Source organism: Castanea sativa, chromosome 3 (genome assembly GCF_040712315.1).
Source record: "Castanea sativa cultivar Marrone di Chiusa Pesio chromosome 3, ASM4071231v1".
Lineage (NCBI taxonomy): Eukaryota > Viridiplantae > Streptophyta > Magnoliopsida > Fagales > Fagaceae > Castanea > Castanea sativa.
The window spans coordinates 39,080,070-39,089,689 of NC_134015.1; the positions used below are offsets into that span (position 1 = coordinate 39,080,070).

General features: G+C 40.4%; 1 protein-coding gene across 1 annotated transcript; it reads right to left on the bottom strand.

The window, feature by feature from the left end:
• Window positions 1-786: 786 nt before the first annotated feature.
• On the bottom strand, window positions 787-3,054 carry LOC142628917 (uncharacterized). Its single transcript, XM_075802944.1, has 2 exons — window positions 2,269-3,054; window positions 787-1,908 (listed from the first exon to the last, which is right to left on the bottom strand). Exons 1-2 carry the CDS (start codon window positions 3,052-3,054, stop codon window positions 787-789), a joined length of 1,908 nt encoding a protein of 635 aa, XP_075659059.1.
• Between the last annotated feature and the right edge of the window lie 6,566 nt (window positions 3,055-9,620).

The following is a 9,620-nucleotide window of genomic DNA, read 5'->3' on the forward strand; positions in this document are numbered from 1 at the left end:
AAAGTCTCTAAAGGCGTCATTATCAAACTGCTTACCATTGTCCGAGACTAAAACCCTGGGGATTCCATATTTACAAATTATGTTTTTCCAAACAAAGCTTCGCACGTTCTTCTCGGTGATGGTGGCTAACGCCTTAGCTTCCACCCATTTGGTGAAATAGTCTATACCGACTATTAGGAACTTCAGCTACCTTATTGCTGTAGGGAAAGGGCCCATGATGTCTAGTCCCCATTGGGCGAACGATCATGGAGCTATGATTGGAGTTAGCTCTTCTGTTGGTTGCCTAATTATGTTGCTGAACCTTTGACATTTGTCGCAAGCCTTCACATATGTCTCGACGTCCTTCTGCATGGATGGTCAGTAGAATCCTGCCCGGATCAGCTTATGTACTAATGATCGCGACCCTGAGTGGTTGCCACAGATCCCTTCATGTACTTCCTTCATGACATAATTCGCTTCTTCGGGACTTAAGCACCTTAAGTATGGTCGGGAGAATCCCCTCTTACACAGGACGTTCTTTATCAAGACGAACCACGCTGACTGGACCTTCAGCTTCCTCGTCGCCTCCTTCTCGCCGGGCAACGTGCCGTCTTTTAAGTAAGAGATTAAGGGGGTGGTCCAATTGTTTTCGGAACCTATCTCCTGTATGTTGATGACATCTATCAGTAGTGAGGGTTGAATAAAAGAAAGTACCTTGTCGAGGGCGATCATATACTCTACTGATGCGGTTTTGGCAAGACGGTTGGCTTGCTCGTTTTCTCCTCTTGATATTTGGACTATCTTGGTCTACAGCTCATCCACTCTCCTCTTCGCTTGCTCCCAATACTTTTTCAACTTTTTGCCATTACACTCAAATTCGCCGTTCACTTGGCTTGTGACGACCTGGGAGTCGCAGTGAACAACCATGTTTACGGCCCCTACAATCTTGGCAAAGTCTAAGCCCACTATCAGGGCTTCGTACTCGGCTTCATTATTAGTCGTAGGGAAATCGAGACGGATCATACATTCGATCTCATCGCCTTCTGGAGATTTGAGTACAACTCCTACTCCACCAGCCTTCTTATTGGACGACCCATCCATGAATATGCTCCATTGGGGATTTTTTGCCCCCTTGCCTTCTGCGTTGGCGAACTCTGCAATGAAGTCGGCGACCGCTTGTCCCTTAATGGCGGTGCGAGGGCGATACTGTATGTCAAACTCGCTCAACTCTATTGACCATAATGCCATTCGCCCGGCAGCTTCAGGACTGCCCATTGCTCGCTGTAAAGGTTTGTCAGTTAGGACAACTATCGTATGGGCTTGGAAGTATGGCTTGAGTTTACGGGCTGCCGTGACTAGAGCGAAGGTGAGACGGCCATGTAGTGCCTTGCTGGCGTAGTATACGGGCCTTTGGACCCTGTTGTCTTCTCTGACTAAGGTCGCACTGACGGCGGCTGGGGAGACGGCCAGATAAAGGAAAAGTTCTTCTCCTGGTTGTGAGGGACTTAGTAACGGTGGTGAAAAGAGGTAGGCCTTCAGGTCTTCGAACGCTTGTTGACATTCGGTCGTCCATTCAAAAGATTTCTTTAGTGTGCGGAAGAATGGTAGACACATATCCATTGCCCTTGACACAAATCTATTAAGTGCGGCGACCTTGCCATTAAGGCTTTGTACTTCCTTTATATTTTTAGGAGGCGCCATCTCCATTATGGCCCGGATCTTGTCCGGGTTAGCCCCGATACCTCTTTGGGACACCATGTACCCTAAGAAATTTCCCGCCGTCACTCCAAAGGCACACTTGCCTAGGTTAAGCTTCATGTTGTAGGAGCGAAGAGTATCGAAGGTTTCTTTGAGATCTTCCAAATGATCTTCTTCCCTTTGACTTTTCACTAGTATGTCATCGACATATACTTGGACGTTTCTTCCAATCTGTCATGCAAACATCTTGTTCATGAGCCTTTGATAGGTTGCGCCAGCGTTTTTCAAGCCAAAGGGCATGACTTTGTAACAAAAAAGGCCTTGGCTTGTTACGAACGAAGTCTTCTCCTGATTAGCTTCGTCCATTCGGATTTGGTTGTATCCGAAAAACGCATCCATGAAGCTCAGCAGCTGATGTTGGGCCGTAGAGTCCACGAGGATGTCGACCCGCGGGAGGGGGTAGCTATCTTTGGGGCATGCTTTGTTTAGGTCCGTGAAGTCGACACACATCCTCCATTTTTTGTTGTTCTTTTTGACCATCACAACGTTTGCCAACCAATTAGGGTAGTAAACTTCCCTGATAAGTCCCACCTCTTGTAGCTTGCGGACTTCTTTTGCTACCACCCGATCTTTCTCTTGGGCGAAGATTCTTTTCTTTTGTCGGACGGACGGGAAAGATGGCGACACATTCAACCTATGTACCATGACTGATGGGTCAATTCCTGGCATGTCTTCACGGCTCCATGCGAACACGTCCCGATTTTCTTTTAGGAAGGTCGTGAGTTCTTGACGCACTGTCAGGTCTGCAAGGGTGCCGATTTTGGTCGTCCGCTCCAGTTGGGATTCGTCAAGAGGTACGTCTTCGAGCCTCTCAACGGGCTCCGTCGTTGCCCGACGTTCTTCGCGTGCAGCTACTTGATCTCCTCTCAACTCTCCTACTCCATAATCAGTAGGGAATTTTATCATTAAATGGTAGGTTGAGGTTACAACCTTCCACGAGTTGAGGGTTGGACGTCCTATGATGGCGTTGTAGGTTGACGAGCAATTGACTACGAGGAATGCTACATTCCTGGTGATCCACTGTGGGTAGTCTCCAATAGTTACTACCAAAGTGATGACGCCAAGTGGAAATACCCTTGTTCCTCCAAAGCCGACGAGCAGGGCGTTAGTCGGAACTAGTCGCTCCCTTTCAATCCCCATTTGTTGGAAAGCAGGGTAGTAGAGGATGTCTGTTGAACTGCCGTTGTCGACGAGGACTCGGTGCATGTTATAGTCTCCTGCCTGTATGGTGACGACGAGCGCGTCATCATGGGGATGGTGAAGACGACGTGCATCTTCTTCTGAGAATCCAATGGAGGGATTGTCAATCCGCGACATTTTGGGCGCGGAACCCATCATCTGGATGTTCTAAACCATTCTGAGGTATCTCTTTCGAGCTTTCTTCGATGACCCGGTGGTTATGGTGCCCCCTACAATCATCCTTATATCTCCTAGGGGTTGCCTGGGGCGATCGTTACCTCGTCGAGGAGCATGATTTTGTGGCGAGTCTGCCCTCTCCTTGCTGACAAACCTCTGCAGCCTTCCTCGTCTAATAAGAGCTTCTATTTGCTGCTTCAAGTCGTAGCAATCAGCGGTGTCATGGCCATGATCTTGATGAAAACGGCAGTATTTGTCCCTTGGCCTCTTGTTGGGATCTCCCTTCAACTTGCCGGGAAAAGTCAAGGCTCCTTCATCTTTAATCTGCATTAGTACCTGGTCGATAGGAGCGATTAGGGGAGTGAAGCTCGTGAATCTCCCTGTGGGTGGTCTAGGGTGTCGATCATCCCGTCGTTCTTCAATTCTAGCCTTCTTTTGGCCCCTATCCGAGCGTGCGTCTTCCTGTCTTCCCATTTTTCTAGGCTTTTTCTTCTCTTACCAGTAACGCATCTTCCGCGTTCATGTACTTGGTTGCCCTGTAAAATACTTCAGACATAGTCTTTAGGTCGTTCTTATACAGAGAAAATAGGAACTTACCCTTCTGCAGCCCGTTTGTGAATGCTGCTACAAGTATCTTGTCATCTGCCTCGTCTATTGAGAGAGCTTCCTTGTTAAAGCGAGCTATGCATGATCTTAAAGTCTCGTCTTCTCGTTGTCTAATGTTCATCAGACACGCAGTAGACTTCTTATGCCGGTGACTCCCGATAAAGTGTGATACGAATTGTGCGCCTAATTCCTTGAAAGTGCCGATGGAATTAGGCGTCAGTCTACTGTACCAGTCCTTTAGTCCCTCACAGGACCCTTCAATGTGGTGGTAAAAGCCCTACACATGATCTCATCCAGTACACCCTGAAGATGCATTAGGGTCTTGAAGGATTCCAAGTGATCCAATGGGTCCTTGGATCCGTCGTAATTCTCCACCTGAGGCATGCGAAATTTTGGGGGAAGGGGGCATGAACTTACGAGCACTGTGAAAGGCGAATCAGTTCTCTGGACTAGGTCATCCAGGTCGCTAGAGATTCAACCTCTAAGAGCATTCATCATCGCATCCATCCATTCCCTCATCTCCTGCATCTCAGCTGCTATGTGAGGTGGTAGGGTGTCCGAGATGAATGGCCGGTTAGTGTCTTGCCGCTCTGGTCTACTCGGAGCGTTGCTACCCTCAGGCCCTTCCGGGTTTCTCCTATCCGCGCTTGCACCTTCCTGGTCTTCCTCCAGTGCACTAGGGTGTGTATTCATTTGCCGCAGTTGCTCCTCCAGATCATGATTCTGTTTGGTCAGGCACTCAACCGCCGCCGTAAGCATTTGGACTTGCCTCTCTAAGATTGTGGTGTGTGGTTCGTCGCCTTGATTGTTGTTTGTTGCCATCGATCGAGTGAGTACCATGTAAGTTTTGTCTTAGGGGTAGAGCAAAGGGTGATTACTCTCGAATGCTGATGTTGCTTCCCATAGGCGACACCAACTGATGATGAAGAAAAATCCACCAGTTGTCGCGTGGCCCTCACTTGACTCGAAACAACAACTGCACAACAAAAGACAAAACCAAACAAAGGGCACCGATGTGGTGCTAGCCAAAAACCCTCCGAAGGTCAAGTTAGAGCTTCTTTCTTATTTGCAACCCTAAAGCGCTAGAGCTAAAGTGAATTATGCGTACCGTGGTTTATAAGGGTTTTGGGGTATATATAGTAGTGTGGGGCCGAAATAAGCGCCTTGGTGAGGAAGTACTTTCTTTCTAAGAGAGTAATTTATGGATTTTACTTATCACATAGAGCCCTTTTCCTTATAGGAATCTTCTCGACTAGGGTCAAACGTGTAGCGCAAGAACTTTCCTGATACACGTATACGTGGAGGACAAGATAGGTTATGGATGAAGGTTTGCTTATCCTCTTTAGCTTTTCCTTCCGTCAGCCTTTCCTTCCTAAGGTCGTCAGCCTACACGGCTGTTTCCGGAAAGGTCGTCAGCTTAGAACCTTCAGCTTGATTCCATCAGCTTGATTCCTTCAGCCTTGATTTCATTAGTTTTCTCTCTTCAGCCCAATGCCATCAGATATGAGGTAGAGCTGCGGATGTCGAAGGAAGATGGTTCAGTGACCAGAGCTGACGGGCTCGTTACTCCCGTCAGCCTTCTTAAGGTGTTAGGAACAACTTGTAAAATCACCCTCATCAGTCATTGTCAATCGCTCCACCACCACCATCATCCCTAATATCGGTGCTAGCAATGATGGATGTTACATTAAATTCATCATGCAACCTAAATTATTAATCTGCAATCGGCCTCTGGATTGCAATTCTTATTAGTCTCGAAATGTAAGTAGATGACTCTTTACCTTTTTAAACAAAATTCTTTCAATTCAACTCTTCTTTTGCAGAGACGGAGACCATTGTTTTTACCACTCTGCACAAAATAAAAGTTCACAACGCTGATACATCTATTATTAAATTACATAAATATAATAAATCAATCAATAAAATACCATCTTTTCCATTCAATGTATCATTAACAATTTAGAAACCTTTTCTCTTATAAAGGCAAAGACTTCAGATTTGACAGTTATCGCTTTATCCTAACCTTCTCTCTCTAATTTCATATTTCACAACCTAAGGTTACCGGACCAGTTTGATGTAATCTTCATCACTATGCATTGGTGTTGAGGATGATGGGGGATGGTGAAGTGATTAGAAATGTGAGTGAAAGTGAAGGGAAATGGTTATTATTATTATTATTATTATCTCTATATATTAAGATGATTCAAAAAGTTAATTATTGTCTTTTTTTTATTTCAAAAATATCTCTAAGTTAATTAATTTATCCTTATTCCTAAAAAATAAAAATGAGGTTAAAATTGTAAATTGATTAAAACAAAACTACCCATGTTCTATAAAACTTCCCACTACCCCATGTAAACAACCAAAACTACCCCTATGTTCCTAATAAAAAAAATTACCCCAAATTCCTATAATTTTTTTATAAAAAAAAAAAACCTACAAAAAAAAGAGCATTATTGCACGTGCAAAGTTCGTGTGATGAGGCTAGTTATTGTTGTTGTTGTTGTTATTATTATTATTTAAATGAATTTTTATATTTTATTTTTACAGCTACTTGGTGACTATAATATAAATCAATAAAATATAACACATGCCATAATGTTATTAGGACTACTAGGCATTGCTGAGGTGGTCCTCTAAGAGGAGTGAATAACTTCTTGTAACTTACTTTCTCAAAAACATCATTAAAATGATTTAAAATTTGAGGGAGATGTATGCAAAATTTAAGGCGAAACTACACTATTGGTCCCTAAAGTTTGCTATGTGTGCGCAATTGGTCCTTTAAATTTAAAGCGAGCACAATTAGTCCCTTAAGTTTTAAAATTGGGTTGTATTGGTCCTTTTACTAGCTGCTGTTAACGGTGTTACTTATGTGGCTAACGGAATAATGACTTAACATTTTTCTAATGATGTGGCATGTTTTTAATTAAAAAAAAAATAGTTTCCACATTAGATGAAATTGAAATCATATTGACCCGATTAAAAAGAAATCTGATATTTGTTTAATAAAGGCACGACGGAGAGAGAGATTGACAGCCACAAGAGAGAAGGGGAGGGAGTGAAGAAAAACCCATGTTGATCGTAGCCCAACACCCATTTCCACGAACAACTAATTTCCTCTAACTCTGCAAAATGCAAGTGCAACTTTCCTATTTTATTTCACTTTCTTTCTTTTTCTGGACTCCAAAAATAATGAAAAAAAAAAACTGAAGTGAAAACAGAATGAGCAAACACCTAAGTTTAACCTCTCGTACAAGAACTCAAAACTCAAAGTCAGAGAGAAGAAACACTTTCTTCAAGAAAATTCTCTCTTTTTCTCTCTAACCCAGTTGCCCAAAACCAATTGCACTTGCATTTTGGAGTACGTACCCATGTTGATCGTAGCCCACACCCATTTCCACGAACAAGAGATTCATGGGTGGGCAAGAGCCACTGCTGCTTGTGCTTGTGCTGGTGCTCGTGGTGGTACTTTGGTCAGCTTCCATGGCTGCCGATGTGGCTTTGGATTAAGGAGTTGGATGTGGTTTTTCTTCACTCCTCCCTTCTCTCTTGTGGCTGTCAATCTCTCTCTTCCCCTTCTCTCTCTCCGTTGTTCCTTTGTTAAACAAATTTCAGATTTGTTTTTAATCGGGTCAATATGATTTCAATTTCATCAAACTATTTTTTTTAAAATTTTTTAATTAAAAACATGCCACATCATTAAAAAAAAATGCCAAGTCATTGTTCCATTAGCCACATAAGTAACACCGTTAACAGCAGTTAATAAAAGGACCAATACAACTCAGTTTTAAAACTTAAGGGACAAATTGTGCTCGCTTCAAACTTAAGAGACTAATTGTGCACACAGGGCAAACTTCAGGAACCAATAATGTAGTTTTGCCTTCTAAGAGGAGTGAATAATTTCTTGTAAATTACTTTGTCAAAAACATCATTAAAATGATTTAAAATTTGAGGGAGATGCATGCAAAATTTAAAGGTTTTAAAACCATGGAGGCATGGATAGAATAGAATCACCCTTGATTGTATACCATAGACCTGAAAGCCTTCATTGTACCCCACCCAACAAAAAAAAAAGTTATACTTGACATAACTATTACGTTTTTGATATTCATCAAAATATTAAAATTTAATTTTTTCAATTATTTTCCCTCTTTTCTTTTTAATATAAAATGTTTTTGGAGAAAATTTCTTTGTAATTTAAGTTGACGCTATAATTATAGCTTGCCTTTTATACTAATATATTGTTGATAATATTCAATTTTCAAGTTTATCAAATCGTTTTTTATTTTCATTAGAACTTTCAAATTTTCAATAATTTCTTTGTGAGTTATTGAGCTCCATGATGTGTAGGTAAGAAAGAATTCATTTCCATAAACACAAACATCCCGGGAATTTGCCGAGGATATTGAGTGTCGATATTATTTGCTTCAAATACTTATTGTTAGGGTTTTTCTTGTGAGATTAAATTTTATAAGAATGTGGAGTAAAACTTAAGTTTTGTACTCTCCAATCCCAACATGTCATATTATCGTATTACATATTAAAAAATAGTCACAATTACACCCAATCAATTTTAATACCCATTTGAAAATCCAACCCAACTAAAAGTTTATTGAGATATTATTAAATATGATATGATGTATTGAGTTTTAAATAAATAACTAACGTGACAATCTCTTATTAGATATTGTAAAATATGAGTTTTACACTTCATCCTTACCAAATTCGGACTGTTTTCCTCCTATTTAATGTGATGCAAACTAATGGTTAGATGTTGGAATTTCAATTGTTAAGTAAAAATAAAATTTTATGTGAAATTTAGAGGAATCTTTTTTCTATGAAATAAAGATGTTCACATTTTCAATAAAAGCATCTAAAAATCCCTATATTCCACTGATACTAAAATCTAATCGAGCATGTAAATTCTACCCATGGAATGATATCATAGTTCATCATAACCTAGGTTAGCATTCCATGCAAAAGAATTTATCTCATGTGAATCCCTAATCTAATGCAAAATAGCATGTACGTATATGAATGAAGGTTTTAATATTTTATAATGCATGATATCAAGATTAAATCCTAGACTACAAAAAATAAACTATCACTTTTTTTTTATGAGCAAAGTGCAATGCTTTTTTTGACGATTTCTTGTTAGACGGAAGATGTTTTGGGTGAGAAACAAGTATTTTACTCTAGCAATTTAATGGGTATGGGGTTCTTTGAGTGTTATTCTGACGAAATTTCAATAGAGTAATCCTATCTCCCAAAAAAAAAAAAAAAAAGAGTTATGATAGACAGAATGTCTCATTTCTTTTGAATAGGTTTCCCTATTTATTAACAAAAATTCTAATCGTTCTAAGACCTTCAGGGATGTGAGTTTTAGATCGCAAGCTTTATCTTCAAATCTTTAAAGGCATCAGAAAAAATCCTGAGAAAGATCGGGGAAAAAAAAAATGAGAACCTGTAACTTTGTCATCTACATCTCCTTAAAATTAGTGTTAAGACTATCCTATTATTTCTTGATTACTTAGGGTTTGTTTGAGAACAATTTATTTAGCTGAAACTGAAAACTTTTTGCTGAAAGTACTGTTGATAAAGATAAAAGTTAACTGAAATAGTACAATGGAAACTATGACTAGTACCAAAAAGTGCAGTAAGACCTATAGATAGTAGCAAAAATAAGCTAAATAATAGAATAAGCTGATTTTAAACTCTAATCTCAAACGCAATTTTAATCCAAAGCACAGCTTCATGCTTTTGGTCATTCGGCAACAACCAAAAATAAAAAACTTCATGCTTTTGGTCCCTTGGATGTTGTATATATAGGTATATACAAGGATAGTTGTAATAATGATGTTTGAATTTGGAGAATATGGTTTCATAAAGTGAAAATTCAAGTTCTATAATTTTCTAAGTGA

What these genes read in the sequence shown, in the direction of transcription:
- LOC142628917 (XM_075802944.1), bottom strand. Translation starts at nt 3,054, where the DNA reads ATGTCGCGGATTGACAATCCCTCCATTGGATTCTCAGAAGAAGATGCA. An exon ending in AAGTCCGCAAGCTACAAGAG is followed by an intron (nt 1,909 to 2,268) that starts GTGGGACTTATC and finishes TTTGCATGACAG; the next exon opens with ATTGGAAGAAACGTCCAAGT.